At 35.0% G+C, this 27,800-nt stretch overlaps 2 protein-coding genes and 2 non-coding genes across 7 annotated transcripts; 2 read left to right on the top strand and 2 right to left on the bottom strand.

Annotated features, from left to right (window-relative positions):
• The first annotated feature begins 10,662 nt into the window (after positions 1 to 10,662).
• On the top strand, positions 10,663 to 10,758 carry LOC116189682. The gene has a single exon (XR_004152453.1). It is a non-coding gene; the product is annotated as a small nucleolar RNA R41 (small nucleolar RNA).
• A 99-nt stretch (positions 10,759 to 10,857) lies between these two features.
• LOC116189684 lies at positions 10,858 to 10,936 on the top strand. Its single transcript, XR_004152455.1, has one exon. It is a non-coding gene; the product is annotated as a small nucleolar RNA Z155 (small nucleolar RNA).
• Positions 10,937 to 11,954: 1,018 nt separating this feature from the next.
• Positions 11,955 to 17,834, bottom strand: LOC116188486 (metal tolerance protein 2). Of its 2 annotated transcripts, none has more exons than XM_031517879.1 (12): positions 17,323 to 17,834; positions 16,448 to 16,523; positions 16,000 to 16,097; positions 15,747 to 15,901; positions 15,367 to 15,482; positions 14,883 to 14,979; positions 14,621 to 14,705; positions 13,890 to 13,952; positions 13,652 to 13,757; positions 13,371 to 13,516; positions 12,538 to 12,629; positions 11,955 to 12,432 (listed from the first exon to the last, which is right to left on the bottom strand). In XM_031517879.1, exons 1-12 carry the CDS (start codon positions 17,707 to 17,709, stop codon positions 12,312 to 12,314), a joined length of 1,542 nt encoding a protein of 513 aa, XP_031373739.1. In that variant the 5' UTR covers positions 17,710 to 17,834; the 3' UTR covers positions 11,955 to 12,311. The 2 variants fall into 2 exon arrangements, with proteins under 2 accessions (XP_031373739.1, XP_031373740.1); XM_031517880.1 differs by having other exon boundaries at positions 16,454 to 16,523.
• A 682-nt stretch (positions 17,835 to 18,516) lies between these two features.
• On the bottom strand, positions 18,517 to 27,064 carry LOC116188485. Of its 3 annotated transcripts, none has more exons than XM_031517876.1 (14): positions 26,759 to 27,064; positions 26,332 to 26,516; positions 25,103 to 25,175; positions 24,896 to 24,993; positions 24,291 to 24,713; positions 23,039 to 24,006; positions 22,368 to 22,660; positions 21,273 to 22,279; positions 21,007 to 21,167; positions 20,758 to 20,918; positions 20,064 to 20,227; positions 19,363 to 19,676; positions 19,149 to 19,259; positions 18,517 to 18,933 (listed from the first exon to the last, which is right to left on the bottom strand). In XM_031517876.1, exons 2-12 carry the CDS (start codon positions 26,461 to 26,463, stop codon positions 19,479 to 19,481), a joined length of 3,678 nt encoding a protein of 1,225 aa, XP_031373736.1. In that variant the 5' UTR covers positions 26,464 to 26,516; positions 26,759 to 27,064; the 3' UTR covers positions 18,517 to 18,933; positions 19,149 to 19,259; positions 19,363 to 19,478. The 3 variants fall into 3 exon arrangements, with proteins under 3 accessions (XP_031373736.1, XP_031373737.1, XP_031373735.1); XM_031517877.1 differs by having other exon boundaries at positions 26,332 to 26,498; XM_031517875.1 differs by having other exon boundaries at positions 26,332 to 27,064.
• Positions 27,065 to 27,800: the final 736 nt, after the last annotated feature.

Here is a 27,800-nt window from a genome sequence, read left to right as displayed (position 1 = left end):
GTTGAATAAGGGAATCTATTGTCATGGTACCAACTCAAAAAAAAAATATAAATTAATTAGGATTAATCACGTTAAAAGGCACAATCTCTGCTTGAATTTTAAATTCTAGCAAGACTTTCAAAAATAGTATAAAAAGATACAACCTTTGATTTTAGTTTCAAATCTAGCACAATGTTAAATTTTCCATCAATTTTAACGGTAGCGACTTCCTAGGAATTAATAGTGCCATGTATAGTAACATTATTCGATAAGTGAAAATATGTGGAATTAAATAAAAATATGCGGGGTCCACTTATCGTGCTAGTTTGAGACTAAAATGAAAGGTCGTGCAAAATTTTGGACTAAAACGAAAGGTCGTCCCTTTCTGTACAATATTCAGAAGGTCATGCTAGAATTGAAAATTTAAACTAAGGTCATGTTAGATTTGAGAATAAAACGAAAGGTCATGCCCTTTCTATGCAATTTTTGAAAGATTGTGCTAGAATGGGAATTCGAGAAAATGTCGTGCCTTTATACATAATTAAACCAATTAATTATTACATAATTATAAAAATCGATGAGTGTAATAATGATGGATGGAACTCGAACAACCCAAGAGCTGAGAAATTACTGAGAATGATTACATGGCATCTCTCGTGCCTAAATGAAGGGCTCTAGTCGGAGGAACCTATCTTAATAACCCATATAGATATATGAGTTATGATCTTGTAGTTAATTTTTTTTTTAGTTTAGTACATTACTTTTTTGTGTAAAATATATGTTGCAATCATATTTTACAATTTATATATGGGTAAATTGCACCGGTGGTCCAAAATGTTTTACAAATGTTTCATAATGGTCCAAAAAGTTTTTTTCGCTACATGATGGTACAAAATGTTTCAAAATTATTTCATGATGGTACAAACCGTCAACGCGAGCTGACGCCGTTAACATTTTGCTGACGTGGCGCATCCTATGTGTCACTTTTGTTACGTGGAACCAATCATAGTGCGCCACGTCATTTAAGATAAAATAAAATTTTAAAAAGTTCAAAAAAATAACAAAAATAATTTTAAAAAATACAAAAAAAGAGTAAAAATTTTGATAAAAAATAAAATTTTAAAATTTTGAAAATTTTAAAATTATTTTTAAAAATTTTAAAATTTTTTAAATTTTTTTAAAAATATAAAAATACAAAAAAAAGAGTAAAAATTTAGAAAAAAAAAAAAAAATTATTTTAAAATTATGAAAAAAAAAATAATTTTTTAAAATTATTTAAAGAATTTTTTTTTTTTAAAAGAAGGGGAAAGAATTTTAAAAATTTTAAAGGAAGAGGAAAAGGATTAAAAATTCTTTTAAAACTTTTAAAAAATTTTAAACTTTTAATTTAAAAAAATTTAAAATTTAAAATCCTTTTCCTAAATTTAAAATAACTTTCCTCTTAAATTTTCCCTTTTTCTAAAATTCTTTTTAAAAATAAAAAAATTATTTAAAAAATTTTAAAAAAATTTAAATTTTTTAAAAATAATTTTCAAAATTTTAATATAATTTTTTAATTTGTTTCTAAATTTTTACTTTTTTTGTTTTTTTATTTTTTTATTTTTTTGAAATAAAAAATATTTTAAAATTTTTCAAAATAATTTTCAATTTTTCAAAATTTTAAAATATTTTTTATTTTTTTCAAAATTTTACTCTTTTTTTGTATTTTTTAAATTATTTTTGTATTTTTTTGGACTTTTTAAAATTTTATTTTGTCTTAAATGACGTAGTGCACTATGATTGGTTCCACGTAACAAAAGTGACACATAGGACGCGCCACGTCAGCAAAATGTTAACGGCGTTAGGGCCAATTGACGGTTTGTACCATCATGAAACAACTTTGAAACATTTTGAACCATCATGTAGCGGAAAAAACTTTTTGGACCATCATGAAACATTTGTAAAACATTTTGGACCACCGGTGCAATTTACCCTTTATATATTTTAAACATTGTTATTCCTTTTAAAGTTTAATCTGTCAATTTAAATTATGAGGTAAAATAAATAATTTTACCTTTGCACTTTTAATCTAATTAAAATTCCTATAATTTTTGAAAACATAATTCAACTTTATATTAGTTCCAAATTTCCTATTCAACGCTCAGATTATGGTCTAGTTTCTATTCATTGCAACACTAATCTTTCACTACTATTTCAGCCCTATAGGGACAGTAATTAAGACGAAAAACTCCGTCATTACATGATATAGAGATGGAAAAGTTTGTCTCAAAAAGTCTCGTCCCAAAATAATGAGACGGAAATTTCCGTCTCAGTTAAGGATGAGACGGAAATTTGAAACAGAAAAATTCATCTTAACTTCATAAAGGGAGACGTAATTTGTCGTCTCTACCTTGGAAACAGAAAGAGAGACGGAGTCTCTCCATTAGAAAGGGAAAATTTTGTCTTTCTCTACGCCCTCCATACAAAGGGTGCAATGCACCTCCGTCTCTTTAATTGTGTGGGCTTTGCACTCGCGGGGACCTAAACCAAAGTCTTCACCTTGGTGCGCATGCGTAGTACCACCTAGGCTACTCTCATTTATTGTTACCTTTTAATATTTCATTATATTTATTATTATATATCTACAAATTTTCATTTTAAAACTAATATTTACTTTTCTATTACTTATTTTTAAGTACCTACACCCTTATTGTAATTTGTACATTTTTTCCTAATACTATAAGAATTTTGTATGTAATTTATTTATTATTTTATCTACGAAAATTTTAATGTACAATCAATATTAATCTCTATTATTTTAATAATTTTTGAAACTTTTATATTGACTTTCTTTGTAATTTGTATTCATATACCGAGCTATTTGTAATCTCATTTGCACTCAACATAAAAACTAATATGAGCAATTAATAACTTATTTGATACATTTAATAACTGAGTGATCAAATATTTAATTTTCGAAGTGTGAAACCCTAGAGGACTTTTGGGTTTTACAGAAGGTGAAGAAGATGATTTGGAATGAAAAAAGAAAAAAAAATAAATCTAATTTATAAGGAGTATCTGAATCCATAGAGACGAAGATTTGATATAGAAATTTTCATCTCATGTTCGAGACATGAATTTGAGACAGATATTTCCCTCTCATTATTAAGTGATGAAATTTTCCATCTCCTAATCCATTTCATAAAAAGATACGGAGTTCTACGTCTTATTTTCGGTCTCTTTGATGATAGATAGAATTTTTTTTCTCAATTTAAAATTTCTGTCTCAAAATTGAGACAGACTCGTTTCATCTCAAAATTCTATCTTTATAGTAAAGATGGATTTTGAGATGGAAAGTGCCATGCCCATATTAAGAGACATTATTTTTCGTCTCCTAATCCGTCTCACATAATGAGACGAAGATTTTTTGTCCTTTTTACCATCTATCGGGTAATAGACGGAATTTTGCATCTTAATTTCAAAATTTCCGTCTCAAAGTAAATGCAACTCCATTCCGTCTCAAAATTCCATCTCTATAACACATTATTCCTGTAATCTTAATATTATATCCTCTATTTGGGAAATCCAATTACCGCATAACACAAATACTCATTTCTAGGTCCCCAAAACATAAACCAAATGATTTTGTACATCGTCACGTCTAAACCCTCTTTTCTTCATTACCTATTCTATTGCAATTCTTACAAGAATATATAATTACTAGACGTGGAGCAACACTACGAACGAAGTTATTCATTAAATAATATTTTTATTAATTTATTGATTTTATAAATGAATTCTATAATCAAATATTGATTTATTTTAAGCCGAAGAATTTAATTACCATCGGTAAAAAATATATGTATAATACCATTAATTATTGACCATTTTATAATATAATTAAAATAAATAAATAATAAAAATATACATAAATAATTAAATAGAAAAAGTTGTAAGAAAAGTAACGTTAACTAATAGGGAGAAGGGGGTGAGAATGGAGAGAAAAAGAGATACTGAATAGTTGTATTTATCATTTTAGTATTTTATTCTTTATTCAATGGTTATTATAAATTCAAATAGATGTCGTAAGGGTAATACTAGAAAGAGAAAGACAAATTTTTCTTCTCACATATAGTTGTAAAAGATATATCTATATTACTTTTTAGCTTCCATTTGTTAAATCAAAATTAACCTAACATCAAAATAATATTCACTAGGTTTTTGGGCTCGTGCAATGTATGGTTTATAAACAAAAATTTATAATAAAGAATTGAATTTACAATTAAAAGATAAGAAATCAAAATCAATAATAATTACAATTAAAATGTTTATTAACCTTTTTTTTGTGAGTAAGTTATCATATCAATATTCTTAGTGGATTATTGAGGAAAACTATAAATTTTAAAAGATTTCAAAAAAAAAAGATATACATAATCAAGCCGTATAATACTCTCTCCGAAGCATAAATTATATACATAAATAAAAGCAAGAGGATATAAAAAAATTTCCTAATTTTGGGAGAAATAACACGATTCACTTCATTTCTTGGAATCTTACATTCATGACAAATTTGTTAATATATTCCATTTTTTTAACTCTGATGGAAATATGTCAATCGAATCATACTAAAAAAAGGAAGTTAAATTAGAATTATGTATAAATTAAATGGAAGAAATTACTTACCTTGTAAATATTTTGCTCAATAGATAGGAATATCCGAACCAAAAGTTTTTATTGATATTAACCTCACCACATGCATATGAACCCCAAAACCAATTTTTATAGAGATATCTATACAATCAAAATAATTTAATATTTAATAGCCATAATAATACAATTTCTCTTAATTTCACTATATTTATCATTTCCTTTATCAATTGATGTCACTGGTGGTAAAATTTAGATTCAATTGACATTGATGTACAATAATATTATGAGGCCATTTAATACAAACAGCCAGTGGAGTTTGTCATTCATAACCAATTTATTAGTGTTGAGAGATGGAAAATTATATTTTTTGTTAGGAAAAATTCACAAGCCTATTTCAGACTCGGGCTCATTCGTAACTCAAAAGCTAGATCATTGTCTCTTATAAACCTATGGATTTCCTCTCAAATTTTCCATGTGAGACTACCTCTAATACTTACCCTCACCATTCTCCATATAAGAGAGAAATCGTCCCAACAATTCTCCCCCTTTCTCGAGTATGTGGAGGACTTTGAGCCGGACTTCCACTTCCGAACTCGGATACCAATTGTTATGACTTTCACTAGCCACAAGTTCCACACTTGGGCCTTGGTGTGGTGTGAGTTTCCACAGATAGCTTGTGCACTTCCCCTGGATTGTTACCTTGGGCTTTGATACTACTTGTTGGGGAAGGGTGTGCTCAACTAAATAACAACGCAGCGATTAATCTTCCTATCCTACTAGTGTAATCGACATAGGAACTAATCAAATCAACCAACAAATAATAAAGAAAATAACACCAAGAATTTTATATGGAAAACCCTGATGTGGAAAAAAACCACGGGACCAACTCCGAATCAACGATCCACTATCAATGAAGATTATACAATGTTTTTCATCAAGGGTAAACCCTTTGATCACCAAAACTCAAGAGAAATACTCTCTTGGATCACCCAAATACCAAATCCGTCACCCACACCGGGTGGTTTACAAAACCAGCTAAAACAGCACCTACAGAACTCGAATAAAAATTCTGACCGTTCAGAACTTATCCCCACGTGTCGTGAAGCCACTGCCCAAATTTCGTCTCAATCTGAGTTTGTTTGACATCCTGACCGAGGTTTGATCTCCAACTGCATGCTGCCCTCTGTACCCGAATTTCAGCTCTGTTTCCACAGCTTCTCTGTATTGTTGCTGATCTAATTTTCAGCCACTGTGCTGCAAAATAAACCCTAACAAAAGTGAGTCCTTGGGCTTATTAAAACCCGATAAAAGCCCAACACGACTTGAGCCCAACTTCCTCCGAATTGGAGGGATACCCAACATTTTTTAATATTATAGTTATTAAAGCAATATATTTATTGACCGTAATTTATTGCTATCTACATTTATATATAATATATAATTGCTAGGGAGATTGTGGTTGCATGCTATTTGTCCAGAAACTCCAAATGGAAGTCTCTCATTCATCGACTCTTTTTGTATGCCCAAAAGAAAGCTTCCATAACTCTCACCATAAAGAATATTATTTCTTTTAAAATTATTATCATCATCATCTTTATTATTATTCGCACAAAAAAGAATATCCTTTCATGTAAATTTATTATTATTATTATTATTATTATTATTAATTTTGTTGTTGTAGTTGTTATTTGGGACAAAATTAGTGATAATATTAATGGGATAATAATAATAGGGGCAAAAATTAATATTGTTAAGTCTCACTAAATTTACCATTTCACCAATCTATATATAATATATAATTGCTGGGGAGATTGTGATTGCGTGCCATTTGTCCAAAAACTCCAAATGGAAGTCTCTCATTCATCGGCTCTTTGTGCGTCCAAAAGCTTTCATAACTCCCACCATAAAGAATATTATTTCTTTTGAAATTATTCTCATCATCATCTTTATTATAATTTCCACAAAAAAGGATATTATTTCATGTAAATTTAAAATTATTATTATTATTATTATTATTATTATTATTATTATTATTAATTTTGTTGTTCTAGTAGTTGTTTGGGACAAAAGTAGTAATAATATTGATAGGATAATAATAATAGGGGGCAAAAAATAATATCGATAACTTTCACTAAGTTTACCATTTCACCAAATGGGATAATTGTTAGGGACAAAATTTATAATAAATCAATAGTGATAATGTTAATGGGATAATAATAATGTGGGCAAAATAATAATAATAGTAATAATAATAATAATAATAATAATAACTTTCACTAAATTCACTAAGTTTGCCATTTCACCAAATGAGATAATTGATAGGGACAAAATTTATTATAAACCAAATGGGATAATTGATGGATCAAGAATAATAATAACAATAATAATTAGTCACTAAATGGGATAATTGCTAGGGATAGTAATAATATTACTGAGATAATAATAATAGGGGCAAAATAACTATTGATAACTTTCACTAAATTTACCATTTCACCGATCAACATATAAATATATAATTGCTGGGGAGACTGTGGTTTGCATACCATTTGTCCAAAAACTCTAAAAGGAAACTTCTCATTCATCGACTCTTTGTATGTCCAACAGCTTCCACAACTCCAACCATAAAGAATATTTTTCTTCTAAAATTATTATCATCATCATCTTTATTATTATTCCCACAAAAAAGAATATTATTTCATGTAAATTTTATTATCATCATCATCATCATTATAATTTTATTGTTGTAGTTGTTGTTTGGGGCAAAAGTAGTAAGAATATTAATGAGATAATAATAATAGGAGTAAAAAATAATATCGATAATTTTCACTAAATTTACCATTTCACCAAATGGGATAGCTGTTAGGGACAAAATTTATAATAAACAAATAGCAATAATATTAATTGGATAATAATAATAATAATAATAACTTTCACTAAATTCACTAATTACCATTTCACCAAATGAGATAATTCCTAGGGACAAAATTTATAATAAACCAAATGGGATAATTGATGGGTCAAGAACAATAATAACAATAATAATCATTCACCAAATGGGATAATTGGTAGGGGTAGTAACAATAATTATTATTATTAATTTCATGTTGTAGTTGTTGTTTGGAACAAAAATAATAATAATATTAATGAGATGATGATGATGATGATAAAAAATGGGACAAAAAAATAATATTGATAGCTTTCACTAAATTCACTGAATTTAACATTTCATCAAATGGAATAATTGTAGGGAGAAATTTATAATAAACCAATTTTAATAATATTAATGAGATAATAAGAATAGGGATAAGAAATAATAATGACAACTTTCACTAAGTTCACCATTTCACCAAATGGGATAACTGTTAGGGAGAAATTTATAATAAATCAAATGGGATAAATGCAGTGGCAAGAACAATAATAACAGTAATAACTATTCACCAATTCATCAAATGGGATAATTGCTACAAATAATATAAACCAAATGAAATAATTGATGGGACAAAAACAACAATAACAATGATAATTACTCATCAATTAATCAAGTGGGATCATTGCTAGGGACAAATTTAATAATAAACCAAATGTGGTAATTGCTGGGACAAAAACAATAATAACAATAATAATTAGAGATAATGATAACAATAATAATAATAATATATACTTTTTGATGATAGAGTTTAATAATAAAATATATTTTCTTGATAAATAATAATTACGCGCAACATGCGGGTGTAGTAACTAGTATATAGGTAATATATGTCTTTTCACAAAGATATATTGACCATAAGGTATATATACACTCTATTAGATCATATTTTATTTATTTAATCTTAGTATTCTACTGCTATTTATAGGAGAGTATAATATATATATATATATATATATGGATGTATGTATACATATACAAATAACTTCACCATTCATTGTGCTATTCTTAATCAAATTTCATATATATTCATTATGCTACTATTTATTGATTTTTCAATAAGTTTAAATTTATATTATTATAAATATCCTTAATTTTTCTAAAATTACAAATATTTATTTACTATGCAAATAACAAAAATAGCTATAATTTTAAAATTTATCCAATAAGTTTAAAATTAGATAATTATAAATATTCTTAATTTTTCTAATATTATGAATATTTATTTGTTATCAAAATGAATATACATGATTTGAATTCTTCTCGGGTCGGCTTTGAATGTCTTCTTCTTCTTCATATATGCTATAACTAATTATAGCAATATATTTTATTATTTTAATTTTTTATTTATATAATTATAAATATTCGTAATTTTTTAAATTAAATGATTTAAATTCGTAGTTTCTTCATTTTCATATTTGCTATTATTATTAATGACAATAATATGTATATATATTTAATTTTTTATATAATATATTAGCATTGTTATCAGAACCGGACCGGACCGATCGGTTCGACTGGTCGGACCGAGAATCGGCACCATGTCCGGTCCGATTCTCTTGAAAATCGAAATGGCAGCTTTGAACCGTCGGACCCATTGAACCGGCCGGTTCTATGGGTTTTTATGGGTTTCCTATTTAATGTAAAAATTGATTGGTTGTGTAAGGATTTAAACTCATGACCTCTTGCTTCTCATATTAGCATACTACCAACCAAGCCACCGCCACTTTTTTATTCTTTTAACTCTACTTTTAAGTACTTATTAAAATAAAATATTTATTTTGAAGTAAGAAATATTAAATATAGATACTTTCTTATACTATTGTTATATTTCTTTAAAATCATCATACTTTTATCTTAATTATGATAATTTTTTTAATAATATGAATATTTATTTTATTTTAAATAAACGTGCGGTCCGACCCATCGAACCCCCGGTTGGACCCATAAACCCATGACCCCGTACCCCTTCCGGTTCATCATCCGGTCCGGTTCTGATAACACTGTATATTAGTCTATTTATTAGTAGTATATTTACTATTATACTCATATTTATTATGACGCCGTCAAGTTTATATAATATATAGATAGATGTACCCTTTAATGCATCTTAATTAAACGTAAGGCCTTTTACTCTGAGCACTTATTTATTTATTTATATATCTTTTGTGAGTACATGCCATTTTAATTTCCACATCATTTCTACAGTACCACGTGCTTCCATGGCCATGTATGATATTTACATTTTTCTTTTTCGGTGAGATTAAACGGTGCCCTCGAGCCACCCATAAGAATACTCCTCGATAGCAAATTAAGCTTTTACTGGACAAACTTCACCTATAGATCCATAAACCCCTTGGATTAATGAGTATATATTTTTTTCTCATAATAATAAGCTATTATTACAATGGATTGCTCAGGACTCAAATTCAGAACTGTCCTAAATGAAATGTAACGATGTAGGGATCCATATAAAAATGATATATGTTTAAATATGCTTGAATGACCCATTCTCATAAGAAGAATGTATCATTCCAGTTCGGTATGGAATGAATATATAATCATGGAATCAACTTCTTCATCATATTATACATTATAAATAACCTTGTACCTTGAGATTGGGTTAAGCTGACACATGAACAAAATCAGCCTTCGCAGATAAACTCAAGGCACCTATGTAATCACCAAAAAAAAAGTGTCATCGACCTATTGACTGAGTGAACCTAACATATGCTCGGGTGGGTTAACCCGTGTCACGGATAATTTCGACGTTCTCCAGCCGGTATTATTACATTGAGAGCCCAAATTCAAAGCCCATAGCTACCTCGGCCCAAAAGGCTCCCTGAAGGAAGAAGATCTAATGAATAGGGCCCAGTCCAGCTTTTCTCCTTCCTCGCCATAAGTGACGGCAAAAACCCTAACCCTAGCACTGATCTCCCGACCTCCAAGTCCCTCCCAGAATGACGAGCTCTATATATCCGACGACACCTTCCTCCATCTCTCTCATACGAATATCATGACTCTCTCTCTCTCTCTCTCTCTCTTCTCTCTATCGTAAGTCTCTCTCTTTCTATCTCTGTGTTTTTAGGGTTTGATTGATTGATTGAAGGATTGAAGGGACGGAGGGGATTGAGGCAGTGATGTATGAAATCTACCTATTTTCTGAGGGAATCGTGAATTCCTCAGTGATTAGAAGAAACCAATGGATCCTTCTGAGCCTTCGATCTCTTCTCGTCCATTAATTTCTTCCCCTTTTTGTTTTTATTTGATTTTGTCAAAGAAATTCATTTGTTTCGAACCCGTTGAAATGATAAATTCAGAGCCATTGATGTGATGATATCGTTTTCGGAAGTTATTTACAATGTCGACTCAAAACACCATACTACAATTATCTGATCAATGGCTATAATTTTCCAAAAACAAAACATTTTGCTCTGTTACGATTTATTAAGTTTATTTAGTTCATGATTAGTCGATAACGGAAGTTTTTTAATAATAAATGTAATCATCGCTGATGATTTTTCACTGCATCATTTTGCTATTCCATCAATATAATGGGTGAGGTGGTATTGTATTTCATCTTAATCAAGTCCCTATCTATTTCACCGATTTGATGGAATTGATGAATGGGGAGTTTGTGAGGGGTTTGTAATCCTACCATATCATCCTCACATATAAAATGCAATTGCCATAAGGTTTATTCGAACAATGTCTAACATTGTGGCGGATTGAATATACCTCATTCGGCAATTGAATTTTGAAGGAGGGGTTATGGTGAGGTTTGAAATATGTACAAATGCTTTCATCCTTTCCATTTTTCAATTCCACCAAATTAGTTGGATGAATGAAGTGGTATGATGCCATCTCACTCAGGGATATTAGAACTGATTGAATCGAATCAATCGGTTCCCAGCTGTCGCAACTAGTGAGCGGCATCAATATCAGTCAATGCGTATTAAAGGATGGAGAATGCACAATTCAATTCGTTATCGATGGACGGCTCTACAAACCTCTAGTTACACAGATTATGGGACCTTACACAAACCAAACACACATCTTCAGCCTCTTTCATTAGTCGTGTTTTGGAGGATTGAAACATTTTCTTTTATTATACATGAATCCCTTTGAATTGTTGTGTGCTTATTATTATTATTTATCAAAATTTTCCCTGAATATAATATGAGTACCATTTTTATTTTTATTATTGAAAAAAAAGAGTATGGTCCGGTTGGACCAGTAAACCATCAACTCATGCTTCTCCGGCTCAATGTTCTGTCCAAGGCACTGTATCTTTTAACAACTATTACCAGTATCTTTTAACAACTATTACTTAATATGGCAAACCAAACTAGAAATTTGATGCCCCTCCTTACTCTTCCATAGCTTTACATGCTTCATATGTATCAGACAAAGCGTAAGATTTGATGAGACAATTGCCATGGAGAATATTACTTTCCTCTGATAACGGGAATTCGGTAAGAGAATTTCTCCAATTATTGGAGCAAAAATTGATTAGTAAACCAGTTAACATTCTTGACGAATCTATAACTGAAGCAGCTCTATGATTATTCCCTGAGCTCCCTCCATCAGGATTTTCTTCCCCAGAAATGATCCATTTGATATTTTGGGATCAAAACATAGCTAAGATGTTTGTCCCTTCTCCAGGGAATATATATGTACTCGTAATTGTTGTCTTGTATCAAGTGCCAAAAGAGAAAATGGCTCTTGGGTGATGTGGTCTACTGGATTTCTCCGCTGTCCTAAGATCTTTCCAAGATCATTCTTGAGTTTGCAGGATCGGGTGTTGCCTTAGTCGTAGCTGGAAGCTCACCTGAAAGTTGCTAGGGAGAGTCCTCAAGAATTCCTGCTCGGCTTGTTTGGCTACTTCCATTGCATCCCTAAGACAGGGAAGATGACAATGTTTAGACTTTGTTCGAGTACGATGATGAACGAAAATCAAGGGCTTCAGCAAGAAATGGAAAAGAACAATATTAGATTCTTACCGGATTAACATGTCTGGGCGCATGGAAACCTCAACATCAAGCAGAACCTTTCCCGGCAATAAGTGTTGTGTGATCCGCTGAACCGCCATTTCCTGAACAGAAACAGTGCGCACTTTGCAAATCGTTACATGTTATAAATGTGAACAGCATATGTTATATATACATGTTATGCTCAGATTCTCAAGACTTTCAGGGACTTATTAAATGAGCTTAAGTTTTATACGTGCATTAGAAGAAAATTACAGCAGGAAGTATTCATTTAACTGTTCTCCTCTGTATTCATTTAACTGTTCTCCTCTTTCTCCAGCATTTACTGAGAGGAGGTTAAAGTCAAAAGGACAAACCCATTGTTCATTCAAAATTTTATCTTCAAGCATAACTAGTTATTTATCCCGAGCATTCTACATCGTTTTCTTCGAACATTATTTATTTTTATTCAAAAAGTATTTCCAAAAATATATATATTAAAGAAAAAAGACTATTCAATAACGACTGAAAACTACTTGTTACTTACGCTTCTTTTTTCATTCACGTGCATGTTATAATGATCACCAATAAATTAATTATCAACACTTATGAAATTATTTTTGAAACATTTCTCATTTTTTCAAAAGATTAATAATCCTTATAAGACGGAAACTTATAGTAAATATAAAATGATTCCATGGTAATTATCACATTTTGGTTATTGTTGTGCATTGCCAGTGTATTTGATCTCGTACAGATTAAGTTCCAATGTTCTCTAAATCATGTTTAATGCAAAAGGTAGTAGTTAATGAGAATACATCATATTGCATATATCAAATCCAACCTTCAAACGATAAACAAGTTACCTGTGAGAACTTCGATGCCAGCGAGCTTTGAATCAGAGCTTCTATCTCCTTATCATTCAGGTAAGTATTTTTATTGTGGTCAGCACTGCCCTCTAAAATTACTTGCTTGTCCTCCGTGCTTGAAAAGAATTGTGAAGTCGAAGGATCTATAGGGTCAGAACAAAATTTTTGAAAAAGGAAAAAAGAAAATCATAAGAACAAACAGTTTATTTGTTATTCTGCAGAAATTCTTCGGGTATGTGTCTATACATATAAAAAATAATAAGAGCAGTGGAGGGTACCGATGTGTATGAAAACTTCGGTCACTTCAGGATGGCACTTGTGGATTTGGTGGCGAACATTTTCGCCTACTCCATGTGCTGCACTAACACTCAAGAATGGGTCAACCTGTGTCAAAAAACCAATTACCATCACTTATTGAACATAAAACAATAGAATTAAAGTATCTTTAGTAATAGCTGATAGTAGATGCCAAAGATAATCTTAGCAGGACATATGAAATATACCATCAGAAATTACCTCAATGTGTACATCGAGATAGAGAGAAGAACCTGCCCTTCTCCCCCTCAGGCGATGGCATCCCTGGGAAGTATTTGAACGGCCAAAAGATAGAGATCTTGTCAACACACGTCTGAATTATATCCAATTCAAAGGACAGGCTAACTACACGGAATATCTCTACTTTTACTCAAACTCTATGGACATCTCCCACGTTTTTGCGTGTTACACGAAATCCTCGGAATATCTCTACTTTTACTTTAACTCTATGGACATCTTCCATATTTTTGCTTGTTCCACGAAATCCTCATATTTAGACCTGCTAACTCATTGCTTTAATGACATTTCAGCAAAACAACTAAACTTTAGTTGAATGGATAGGTTCAGTTCCAACTATCTGACTTGCCTCTTAAACACCCCACCCAAAAGCTATACACCTTCAAATTGCCGTGGACAATTTGATGGATGAAAACCATAAGCACACAGATTCGCCCAATGGGCTTGCAATTAATATGACCAATTACTGTGGCCCCAAGACTAAAATCAGAGGTTATAATATTGACTTTGACTAAAGACGAAATCGAGAGATACATACAGAATCAAAATTGAAACTAACTAATCACGAAATCAGGATAAAGAGACTGGAAAGAGATATGTGAGCTCAAAAGATAAATTCAATCACTGCAGCACTGATGCTTAAGGATAGTCCAGAAATTAGGATAAAAGATGAAGAATAAGAACAAAGTGTATACCTTGACCCCCTCAACTTTAAGTATTGTTGCCTTTATTGGATCCAGATGTTCTGCTGGGATTGCAGCATCCACCAGCTCCAAGACGCTGATAAAGAAAATTCAGAAACATAAAGCGAAATCCCTTCAGGTATAATTCTTGACCCATAGAAGATTTCTGTAGCCATTATTGTGGAACTTTAGCGGCAAAGTATGCGAAATTGAAACAAGTTAATTGAGATACAGATATAAAGAAGTGCTGAGTTTATGCAAGTGCAGATCATACCTCTGGTAACCTGATTCAAGACCGGCTTTGAAGATCATGCCTGACACAACAAGCCCAGCAAGTGGATCGAGAATTTTCACTCCAAGTATAGAGCCCCCTGAGGTTAATGAACTATCCTTGATCAGTAACTATCTCGCTGACAAGAAATTGATCATCATATAATGATGGGCGTAGACGGAGCTTGGTATGTTCAATTTTGCATCTTCTGCAAATTACAATGCATAACCACATATATATTGGATGTGAGACAAATCTTTTGTCATTAAAAATAAAAAATAAAAACTGATTATTTGCTTTGCAATGAAATCTGAAACATTGAGAGCTGAAAGGAATGCTCATTTACAAATTCAATTCTATTATGCTCTAAGTAGGTCTGATGCTCCAAGTCCCTAACTTTCAGGGTAAATGAACACTTAGATTGAGGGTACTCGGTGACTTATGGGCCATCAGTCAGATCAGATGATCCAATTGTAAAGTTGCTTACCTACCCCAATTAGAGCAACTAGTGATGAAACAGCATCTGCACGATGATGCCATGCATTTGCTTTCATCAGTGCACTGCCTCGTCTTTCCCCAGCTCGTTTTGTTATCCAATAAAGCCTAGGGGAAAAAAAAAAGAGCAGAAAAGGCAATGAAAAAGGTTTAAAAAAATCAACAGATGTCAAATGGTTTATACCATATCGACTTTTCATGTGTTCAAACAATTCTACTCCTACATCACAAAGATTAGCAACAGCAACTCTACTCCTACAATACAGAGATTAGCACCCTGGTCTTTAATAAATCTTTCTTGACGCAACAGAAGAGAACAAAAATGACAAAGATAATTCTTCATTTATAGATATGATAATTCTCTCTCCATACCCTTCTTTGGTAGATATGGAGATAATAGTCACACTCAAGGCCAAAATCGGATGACTCATGTCAACTCCATGGTGATGACCTCCATGACTGTGACCATGCATGTGGTCATGCATCAAAGAATGATTTACAACTTCATGTGATGAAGACAGCAGTCCCTGCACCCCAAAAAAAAAATCAGTATAGGAAAGAAAATCAATCTAATTCTTGAAAATCAGGCTATCCTTCATGAAAGAGAGTAAGACAGATATTGTACCATTAAAAGGTCGAGAGCGTGCCATGCAATACCACCAGCTGTAGCCAAGAGCATACAAGATATTCCCAGTGCTCCCAACGTCTCGAACTTACCGTGCCCTGCATCAAGAAGAGATTTTAACGATCTTATCCTATAAAAAAAAAAAAAAAAAAGCTTGATGTCCAAGAATATTGACAATAACAATAAAAAGAGCAATTCTTCTAGTTCACTAGTCACTTCTCTCCCTCAAGCTTGTTCTCCAGCATTCACATTCATGTCATTCAAGATGGAGATGGATTCACAATCTAAATACTTCGACAAACAAGTACAATAAAATAAAATAAAATAAAAAATAAAAGAAAGCTACTAACAATATAGTTATCGTTCATATTTATTTACTATATAATAGAAGGCAACAACTCATGCGTGAAAATACAGTTTTAGACAGGAGAAATGCAGGAGAAAGTACAGTCACCATAAGGATGCTCCTTGTCTTTAGGAACTTTTGCAGCTTTGAATGACCACAGAGCAATGCCACTAAGCACCTGCAGACAGTAAAACCTTACTTTAGAGAGAATAGAAACAGAGTAAACTATCCATGCATCAAGAACACTTATTGACTTTATCAAAGGATAATAAAACAAATGTTTTCAGGTCAACATTTAAGACCAAAAAGTTCAGATACTAGTCATAAAAAAATGACCCTCAGCCCGTGAATTACGAGAAAGTCACCTGAGAAAGTGATTCTCTTTCATTCTTCTACTCATTTTTTAACCCCATTTTAAAGAAATTTATGTACTTTGAAGCCTGTTCCTCTCCCTGTAAGCCTTGCAGCTATAGTTCCCGGAATCTAAAAATTGTTAGTTGACAGGAAAAAGATTTCTCAATGGGCACATATCTTCATCTATTCCTCCGATCATTGAATACGGAAGAAACAGATCAATTTCTGATATGGCGTCAAAGAAATGTGCACAAAATCCCACTCGAAATAACCTTTATTTAGATAGGAAGACTGGCAATTCATATTATGACAGACTTGCCCTGTTCATGATTAAATAAGCATACATAATGTACACAAGCCTTCGAGGCAAAGTTTCGTCTCTAGTTCAGGTTTCACTCTAAGACATTACCAGCCCATCCAACAGATTAATTCATAACAACAGCAAAAGTTTCTCCATAGCTCGCAGTGCAATTGTCGAATTCAAGCACTAACAGGAAAACTCGAAAAGCAAGGGAAGATCAAAATTCAATCTTTTTTTTTTTTTTTGCGCAAAACAAAACTAAATATTCAATAGCTATTCAAGGAATAAAGCAGCAAAAGAAGGGGAATCAAAATGCCAGTACCACATCTGAGACCGAATGGGCAGCATCAGCGATAATAGCAGTGCTGCCGGACAAGTACCCGACAAAGGCTTTTCCCGCGGATAGGCCAATGTCCGCGGCGAGCCCCAGCCGGAAAATGTTCTCGCCCTCCTTGCCCGAAAGTTGAAGGTGCTCGTGGTGATCGTGGGAGTGGGAGTGGGAATGGGAGTGGCCCAAGTGCCACCGCCTCGGAACTGCGTAGAAATCAGGCTTTCCGTGAAAAAGGGAAGATGGGTCGCGCAGATGGACGCTGACGAGGGGCGGGATCAGGACATTCTTCTTGCCTCCGGCGTTCCTGAGGGAGTGAGAATGGATTCTGGAGACGAAGGACTTGTAGATAGGATTGAGGTTGTGGAATCTAAATCCCATTCCGGAGGAATCGGAATCAGAATTCCTTCTTCCTGCTGCTCGAGAGGGCTCGGTGTTCTTCCGGTGTTCTGCTTCAGAGGATCGACCATGGAAGCTGAAGGTTCTGTCAGGTAAGAAGCCCAGGGAAGAAGATGAAGACAGACAGAATCTCAGACATTAAAACTTTCTTTACTGGACCTTGTACTTTTGTACATTTTAAATATTAGTCCACGTATAAACTTTTATCCACTTTTAGTACCGTTACTTTTGGATCATGCACTTTTTAGTCCTGCATTGACTTTGTCGGTGAAGTGGCATTGCATGCCACTAAACCTTATATATTGTAAAATTTCCTTAGTGTTTTGTTTTTGAAGAAATAAGAAATGCTACGAAACATTGTGCAGAGTAGAACGTTTGATCAAGTTGCAACATTAAGTCGAGGCAAGCAAATCACAATCGATGACATTTTAATCTGTGGCGAAAAACACTCCTTTCATGTGATAATTTGGCACTTCTTAGTGTGAATTACTTGCTATCAAATACCCCATCATTGCCAAAAACCAGAATACAAAAGACGTACAACTCTCGAATTCTTATATATATCGGACTTTTGATTTAATAATAGAGACTTGCAACCTCGTGAGCAAGAGAACTACATCCATATCAAGGATCAGTCATGTGCAACACAATAATTAATATTTTCTAGAATGAAAACCTGCATATGCCTCAAGCGTCAGTCATGTCCTCTGCGAGTCGTAAGTATCCCGATTCGGTCAGCAGATAATTGATCTCAACCACAACAATAGAATAATTTCCTCAGAGTAAACATGTAAAAAACTAGCAAGAACGAATGATTTATTCAACTTGGAGAGTCTACAGCTTTAATTTTACAGTCAGCCAACACTGGGGCAATGGTCCTAAAAAGTTAAAAAAACTCTGGACATGAATTTACTATGAAACTTAAACAGGACAAATTGGCCCTCGATACATCAGCAGACATGACAAAATCTTATTTAATACAAGAGGCCTCATTGATCACTTACAAATGTTGGGGCTATACAACTTATATTTCCCCCAAAAATAAGGGGGAACATTTATATATACTGGGGGAACATGATGTCTTATTGTTGGCGGTGAACGCTAAAAGAAAATCTGCAGGAAGTACAATAACTAATGGCCGAAAACTGTTGACTATTCCGTCCTCAAGAGGCCCCTCTCACCACCTTCGTTTCGGTCACTCTTGACCTGAAACCGAATAAGTTGGCATCAGTCTTTAATACAAGAGGACTCCATAACACTTTCGATCCACACATGTAAAACGCAATAGTGGTTCTAAATTTTGCTCAGATGGCAAATTTTCACTTCATATCTTCGCCGGTCAGGGAACAAACTTAATCCGGAAAAAGGAAAATAGTTATTAAATCTTATATTATGAGTCCATCAAAGAAAATTATTGGTACCTGATATTTTCGGGAACCAGCAGAACCAGGCGATACTCAGACTTTGTCGGTGTGCCTTTGACTTTGGGGACCTCAGTTGAAAGCGGGAAAAGTTTATTGCAGTAATTTACACTGCAGAAGGACAACAGAGCCAAATCAATGAGCACGAGAGGAAAAAACCTTTTCAATGATGTGCGCAAAGAGAGCTTGCATTTGAAATCTTAAAATAGCTGACCTCTTAAAATTTGTAACTGTCAGCACAGGGAAGATTGGGATCAATCTCCTTTCTCACTTTCCCGAGTTTTACAAAACAGAGAAGACCTTGAGATTTCGAATTCAGATCCACGATTTTCACCGGCTTATGGCTTCTGTTGCTATACGGACTAGTTGGAGCAAGCCCTCAATGTCTTGAAAGTTGAAATCAATGGCCCGTTTGATATGAGAGATTACTTCCTTGTATTGGGCATCTCCGGATTTTGAATTTGCAGCAGCATTATACGCAGCCATTGATCTTCTAGATGCCTCCATCGCACTGTTTACATTCTGCGTCTGTGAAAAAGAAAAACCGACATTCAAGATAAGATACAACACTATTTTTCACTTCCTTTCCTATATTTTACAAATGTCACCTAACTATGAACAGTAGTGCGCTGAGACCCATCGAAAACAAGAGCAATTTTTTGCGAATGAATATTTTAAATAAAAGAGAAAGTGGAATAAAAGATATCAGGAAATTATAAAAATTACTGCTCTGATCCTTCAGAAATAACAAAAGTGGAGTATCCGTTTTTCATGAGCACTGGTTTTTATTTCACGTCAATGGGGGCATTTCTTCCCAGCTCTTCAACCAAAAAGATATTTCAAAAAATTTCTGCAAGTAAAACAGACTCAAGGAGTTTCCCTTTATAAAAATTACAGGTGTCAAAGTTTACTTACGAAATTCAGCAGCCGTTCAAAGTTTGGTCGGTTTCGGGCAGTTATGATATGACTTCCAGCAACTTGCCGAGGGGTCTCGTCCTTGGAAGTAATAGCTTTGTTGTCCGCAGCTGCAGTGTTGTTCACATGATCTACATCCGATGCCGAGGAAGAAGGAGACTCGCCTGAAATTCATCAAAATGAGCACAACACACAAACCTATTGTATGCATGTTCCTATACATTTGTTTCAAAGAATATTCGATGATTCTCAAATTGACATAGCTTAAAGCATGAACTTTCAAAAAACATGCACTGTGAGTTTCTCTGCATTGATATTGTGGCTTAATATATCTCATCCAATCAAAATGCGGCATTTGATAAGCAAGAAAGAAAGACATTTACGTGAAAATATTGCCAGCACTTTAAAGGAATGTCCTTTTACTTTCTTTTAACATCTTAACAAAGGATAAGAAGATAATGAATCTGATTATCCATCATAGTACCAAAATAAGCTTATGCCTCAGTTTTTCTTATATTAAAAAGATAAAAAAGAAAAAAAAAGGCAGCAAAAAAAAAAGGTATTCTCAATTTTGAGTTAGTCAAGCATATTATCCCGCTTTTCTGAAAACTTTGAACATTTTATGACACTTTTCCATAAGCAAGCCAGCCCTTAACATGTATTGAGTTCCAGGTCATTGAAGTGATAAAATTACCTAAAGGAATCAATTTAAGTGCAGTCTGCAACTCATGGCGGTCTTTGTTGGCAGTGTTCTGAGACGAGTAGACCACTTTCATGTACGCTACCTCCATGCACTTGTAGGCCAAGGTAGCAGATGCCATGTCCTTGGATTTCTCATACTCGTGGGCGCAAAATCTATCAATTTTTGAGAAGAAAATGACGACCAAAAGGACAAGCAAATAACTTGAATTACAAATAGTGATTAATGTATGAATATACTCACTCGCAGAGTTTTGCAGTGCTGCTATATGTTTGTTCTGACTGAACCATCTCTGCATATTTCGAACTGGCATTGAAGCTTGATTCTAGTAGGGAGGCTCCATGTAGAAATTTGAGAGCCGCCTGGAAGTAGAGCCCGGTTCTTTCAAGGTTTGACTCCGAGGCCTGCAGAGGATTTTGTTGTAATTACTAATTAGCAAACTGCCAGCAATGCAAGGGTCGATGGGAAAAGAAGAAAGAATGTTAACAAAAATAAAGTAAAAAGTTGACCTTAACGCGATCAGCCATGTGCTTCAAATCTTTGCCTTCTTTGATTGCATTGGCAGCGGCCTGAGTGAAGGATTCTCTTCGTTCACTTGGGTGCCTGGTTCCATTCGCAGTAACAACCGTTTCTGATGGTTTCGAGGCCTTGTTTACTTTAGGGGGCCCAGACGCTAGTTTTGTAGAAACATGAGGTGTTTCAGTTAGACTTGCTCCAGAGGGAGGCAATGCTTTTGATTTCCTGACTCGGGTCTCATCTCCAGTATGGTCAGATCTGCTAGAGGAACCCCTTCTCGAAGTTTTCTCGTCATTACCATAAGTTTTGCTGACCGGGTTGTTCTTCCCAGCAGATTTATTCTCATCCTCTACTCTCTTTCTTTCATTGTCCCGAGGTTTCGCTTCAACATCAGAAGCCTTTCTTTTATCAGCCTCAACTTCGTATTTGGAATTTCGTTTCTCCTTATCTTCATTATCTACGAGATTTCTTACTACCGAGGCAATGTCAGGCTTTGAACTCCTCGAAGGTGAGGAAGAAACCGATTCTGCAGGAGAGCCCTTTATTTCCTGGAAGCTGCCTTTACTTTTATTGGCCTTGGTGGGGCCCACAGAACGCCGCGGATCGATTGCTCCCTTTCTCGTAGAATTTGTCATACCATCTGAGCCACATTTCTCACTGGAATCCTTCCCTTCAATCTTGGACACTCTTGCTTTCTTTCGTACTGAATGCTCATCATAATCTCTGGTGTAATCCTCACTGTCTCCCTCCCAAATCCTCTTCTTCAAGACAGACTTCCCAGAATCAGAATTACCTTTTTCCAGTGACTCTCTTCGTTGCTTTACCGGCACTTCATCAGTGGAATCAGGCTTCCAATTATGGGCTCGTTCATTTGAACTCGCATTCTTCCCATGCTTCCGGCTGGTACTCCCACCAGCACCAGCAGATCTCCAATCTTCATCGGCAGATTGAATATCTCTATTCCTGACTTTCTTTGACGATCTTAGGCTATCGGCATCACCTGCACAAATAAATCGAAATTATTATTGCTTAAAAAGTAATATTCCAACACAGGAGGAGGTAATAAATCTATGTTTGAAACACGTTACCTCCATCAGAATGGCGTTCATAAGCTTTCTGTTTCTCTCTGGACTTGCTGGACTGAACAGAATCAGTGGGGCCGCCCGAAACATTTGGATGAACTACTTGTTTGATGTGGTGTTTCTTCTTCCCAGCAGATGGAGCCTTGGGAGTGGGATTACCCACAGTGGCAGCAGAAGGTAAAGCCGACATTTCAGAATTCAAAGGCACGTTGCTCTGAGAAGGCAGAGCAGGGGCATAGGACTGTGATAGAACAGCATTTGTCTCAATCTCACTGACACTACAACGGTTCTTCCCAGGCCTAGAATATAAGAAAATGCAATTACGTTAGAGTGCAAATAAATATAAGACAGATATAGCATTGGATGGTTTGTGTTAATCAACTAAACAAGGCCGAAACTTACATATAACTAGTGGGTTGGAACTGCCATTAGATCGTCTTATCTAAGGTAGCTATATATTTGAAGTCCTGATTTTCTACTCAATCATAGCCTTTTTGCCGAAATTGTAAATCAGCGAATAGAGGATGGAGGCATAATGTCACACTTATCCAGATCTTTTGCTCCGTACCATGCTAACCCATCAAATAGGCAAAGCATAATATCTAGTTCTTTATCATCCTTGAACAACTATATGAAACTCATGAAAAGGCGTTGCCAAAGAAGTAAAAGAAACTTACAGCCAATCAAGCATGCTGCAAAGCCACTTCTTAGGCAAGCTCTTAGGATCTTTACCAATAGGCAGAAGCCGCCATTTCTCGCACTTGTCACAACACACCCAGTTCTCTTCAATCACAAAAGGTGCCACAGAAGTAGGAGGAGCAACGGTTGGAGCAGCATCGCGATGCATCTCTGATGTGGATGCCTTTGCAGTTATATCATCATCCGCTCTCTCCTTCAACTTGGTGTTGTTATCAACTGGGCCAAAGTCCTGACCATTTCCAGAGTCTGGTCCCATCATTCCACATTGCTTTTGTTCTTCTTGCTCAGTTTCCCCAAAGAAACCTCTATATATATCCCTGCCTTTCTCCGGCACCTTCCTCGATTTCAATTCACCATGTTCGCTCACAGTCCTTGAAATATCTTCCTTGATGCTCTTCTTACTCTTGGGCACAGAAGAAGCACCACTCAAGCTCTCTTTCACAGGATCTGCAAGTTGAATTCCTTCATTTTGACTTCCCTTGAGCTTCTTTTTCCTCTTCAAAGAGGCTTTTTCACTACTTGAATCATTCTTCTCCCTTGGAGCACGGAAATTGGCTTCTGGTTCATAAGTTTTCCTCTCGTTCTCTAAAATTTTCCATGCAGAATGGCTTAAATCTTCTTTCCCATGTTTCGAAATGCTTTCGACTCTAGCAGAAGTTTCATCTCCTCCAGCACCCGAGATAATCGGAAGCTCCAAAGTCTTTGAGATAAGATCCTCGTAAGCAAGTGAGTCAATGTCCAGTTCTTTCCTCTTGGACTTCTTACTACTGCAGCCTCTTAAACCCATGGGTGCATCTTTTTTCTGCACCAACTTTGGTATCTTCTCATCAGGCAACTTTTTGCTTTTCTGCCCTTGCAGTAGTTTCTCCTTCTCAGTGAAGTGAATAAGATCATCAGACAAGGGCGAAAGAAGTCGATCTCCATCCAACAGGGATGATGTCATGATCTGCTCCAAGTAGACAATTTTAGTAAGCATACTTCAACTTATGCTCTGACTGGGGAAAAATTAATAGTGACCCCGTTCGGTTTGAGAGAATAGCCTCCGGCTTGATTATTTTCTATGCAGAAAACAAGACTTCAAGTTCAAGTTCTATCTTCAATCTTTCAAGACAATAAAGACAAGTGCTTGTTGAACCTACTAAGTATTTTAATGAAACTTGTATGTCATCCTACGTGTCAACGAGCACATTTCTCTGCAACTAAACAGAATGGCAATACCAGATCAATCACCTGAAGGATGCTAGTGGGAGAGTCGAAACCCATCTCTATGGGACCACAGGACATTCCTTCACTTTCAGAGGCGCTCTCATCCAATGAGGAAGATGGTGAAGCATCAAGACCAAGGCCACTGTATAGTGCAGCTTTGTTTTGCGTCGAAGCTTTGTTTTGTGTCGACAGGTTATCAGAAGAGCCCAGTTTTATCCTGACTTTTAGCATCTTCTGTTCAGGAAAACTGGAGGATGACTTTCTGTCCGCAGACTCATAGCTATTCTCATCTTCAACAGTGCGAAGTGGCGGCATGCACTTCTCCTGCTTAGAAGAACCAATGGATCGTTGTTTGCTCCGTGAGATTGCAGCATTGGATGTCTTAACGTACCCTTGTCTCTGCAACTCAGGGGCAGCCACTGAAACCGCAGCACTGTGACAGGGACCCTGATTTCAAACAAAGCCATTTAACCTTAAATTTTAAATTTCTAATCATAATTAAATTGAATGTATTCCAACACTCAATTATTGGAAAAAGAAATAGACCAAGAATAGCTGGAAGAAATCATGTAAGACTGTAGTACCTCCAAAAACTAAATGCAAAACTAAGTTAAGAGAAACGTCAATACCTCCACAAGTGAAGGACTTGGCAAAGATCTTGGCCGCGACGAAACAGGGGACCGCTGATAAGCAGGTAAAAATGAACCATATCCACCAAATTTAGCTCCTGCAAAATAAGGGGTACCAGAAAAAAAAAATTATATATTTAAGCAAGATTATGATAGAAATGATGAATACATACGCACATACATAGGAATTTGACATGTTTGACCTACCAAGATTTTCAGCTGAAACCCCTCCTTCAAAGTCCTTTTGAAAGTGCCCAAGCACATCCTGAATTTTCACATCCTTCAAATATAAAAAGCAGAATCATCAATTTCATATACTTGGAAAGAAGGTCTTTTGATTCTCAAAAAGGGGGGGAGGAAATAGAAAAAACATAGAGAGAGAGAGAGAGAGAGAGGAATGACATTTTCGAGCCTTCGAAGACACTGAAGGAGCTGGATAATTTACTAGCATACAAGAATGGGCCATCATTGATTGGAAAAAAAATGAAGGTGCCTGCAGTAATCCTAAAAAGAAAGCAATACTTATTCACTCGGATCGTGCACTTGTTCTACTTAGCAATCTGCGTGCACTTGTTCTACTTAGCAATCTGCCTCCAGCCTCAGATGTTTTTGGTTTTGGCTATTGCATAACACGCAAAATTGCATCGAAAAAATTCAGACTCGGAGAAATATTAATCAACTTTGTCAATTCCAGTAATGCAGATTGCAGGCAATAATACTACATATTTAAGCATTCCTTTTGCAAGAAAGAATAGAATGACATACACAAATCATCAAAAAAGATGTCACATAGATTTTCGCATTTCACGCATTTCACCTAACAATTATTGAGATAGACTATCGTATTACACCTGAAAGGATCCTCTATCTCATTCTTTCCTTGATAGACCTTCCAATTTTATGAACTTGAGTTCTCCTACCATATAAATACCTTTTCAAAAGAAAAATTCTTCATTGTGAAGATCATTAAACTGAATATGATGAAAAAGCCACCTAAGAAGCAATTATAGAAACTTCTAAGGGACACAGCATATTATCAATTTTTTCCTTTTCTTTTACTGGCCAACTGTTTTCTAGTTGAAAAGAACTCTTCATTACCATATCCTCGGTTCTGTATTAACCTCTGACTGAACAATAACAAGACATTGTACGCAAGAACATCAGCAGAAACTTCTCGCAGTGTAATCAATAGCAATTAAACTGAACAATAACAAGACACTGTACGGGAGAACATCAGCAGAAACTTCTCGTAGTCTAATCAACAGAAATTATACTTCTCTACACTAAACCAATCTGTCTCAAGGTAGAATAACTATCCCACCTTCCACTCCCCTGCAACATAAACAACTAATAGCAACCTCTGGAACCAAAGCTTAGATCTACAATACTACAAGGGCGTCGAGAATCGAACTTCCATTCGAGGAAAACGGCCTTACCATGTAGGAGAAGTCGACATCGGGGTCAACGCGATCATCATACTTGTTCTCATCACAATTGTTGTTGTAGTCGTCGTCGTCGTTGTGGTAAGAGTAGGCCTCACCCTCCTCAAGCTCCATCTCCTCATCCATCCCTCCGTCTTCCTCACCCCCACACAACCTTACACCTACACATTCTCTCCCCACTGTAATCATCCAAAGCAACAAACAAAGAAAAAAGCTTCACCAAATCAACAAAAAAACTCAAAACCCCCCACAAAATCCGTCAAACCCCCGAGACGAAACTCTTCCCCGTGTGTTTATCCCTCTCTATAGCCTAAACTCTCACCGACCCAATTCTCAGCTCCCCTCGCCGAGCAGACCATAGAACCCGGATTCTCCCGGGTCGATCAGGACCCGACCCGATCAAGACCCCCAGAGACCGTACCTGAACTCCCGCGATCTATAACGAATCCTCCAACCGTGGGCGGTTTCAGACTCTGTGCTGGGTCAAGAATCGGAGCAACACCGGCGAAGAAGACAGGGAAAAGGGACAGCTTTCTCTGGTTTTCTTGGTAAACAGAGGCAGCCGCGTTATGGGTTTTTTTTTTTATTTTGTCGGTTTGCTTTTTCGGGGCTGTTCCTTCAGCTTAGGAGAGAGAATAAACGGTTTGATTATTTGGTATTTTTTCTATGGGAGTTGGGGAAGAGAGAGAGAGGGGAATGAAGGAAGGAAGGAAGGAAGGAAGGAAGTGATGTGCTTGTGAGCAGAGACGCCGGATAAAATTATATGAAGGAGAAATCCTTTTCGGGTAAATGGAGAGATACGTGACGATGATGACGATGATTGTCCATAGTTAATTGGATCAACTTGGCTTAATTTAAGTGATTCGATACTTGTTCCATTTAAGTAAGATTTCGAATTTGAATTTTTGTAAATGCAAAAAATCCAGTGAGGAATCTTTACCTTTTAATGGGTCGATCATTCTCGACTGGATTAGATCCAATTGAACTTTTCAAATATTGAGATTCACACCGAAAAATTAAATTGAATTTTGTGAAATTCCAAGGAAGGTCATGATATCGAGTCACCGTATAAGATTTGATACTTTCAGTTCAAGCGCTCGGTACTTCAATTAAAATATTTAATACTTTTAATTATCGTAATTAGTACAAGTATTTTTTATTATTACTTTCAATTTAAATATTTAATATTACGGATAAAATTTTTAATATTTTGTATAATTCATCACAAATAAAAAAAAGTACTAAATCCTTTATCGAGTTAAAGAAATGAGATTTTTCATTCCAAGGATTCTCCTACTTATGGATGGAACGAGTATATCTGGAAAAATGCTGGGGACTTCGGAAGATTTATTAAACAAAAGGAGGAAGAATATACTACTACTGTCCAGGCCACGCGCGCCCTCTGCAGCGCGTGGGTTCCAATCTCCTACCTTATGCGGGGCGAGATCGCGCGGTGGCAGCGT

The sequence above is a fragment of the Punica granatum genome, chromosome 8, assembly GCF_007655135.1.
Source record: "Punica granatum isolate Tunisia-2019 chromosome 8, ASM765513v2, whole genome shotgun sequence".
Classification (NCBI taxonomy): domain Eukaryota; kingdom Viridiplantae; phylum Streptophyta; class Magnoliopsida; order Myrtales; family Lythraceae; genus Punica; species Punica granatum.
Note: the sequence above shows the minus strand (reverse complement) of the source record. Positions and strands in the feature narration are given on the sequence as shown.

Excerpts from the sequence above, each read along its gene's own strand:
- LOC116188485 (XM_031517875.1), bottom strand. The coding sequence starts at position 26,526 with ATGATTACAGTGGGGAGAGAATGTGTAGGTGTAAGGTTGTGTGGGGGT. Across the intron at positions 24,007-24,290 it reads CTCCCACTAGCATCCTTCAG|ATCATGACATCATCCCTGTT; the intron begins GTGATTGATCTG and ends TACTTGGAGCAG. Across the intron at positions 20,228-20,757 it reads ACTTAAATTGATTCCTTTAG|GCGAGTCTCCTTCTTCCTCG; the intron begins GTAATTTTATCA and ends GATGAATTTCAG.
- LOC116188486 (XM_031517879.1), bottom strand. The coding sequence starts at position 17,709 with ATGGGATTTAGATTCCACAACCTCAATCCTATCTACAAGTCCTTCGTC. Across the intron at positions 13,758-13,889 it reads ATCTCGATGTACACATTGAG|GTTGACCCATTCTTGAGTGT; the intron begins GTAATTTCTGAT and ends TTTTTGACACAG. Across the intron at positions 12,630-13,370 it reads TGGCATCGAAGTTCTCACAG|GAAATGGCGGTTCAGCGGAT; the intron begins GTAACTTGTTTA and ends GTTTCTGTTCAG.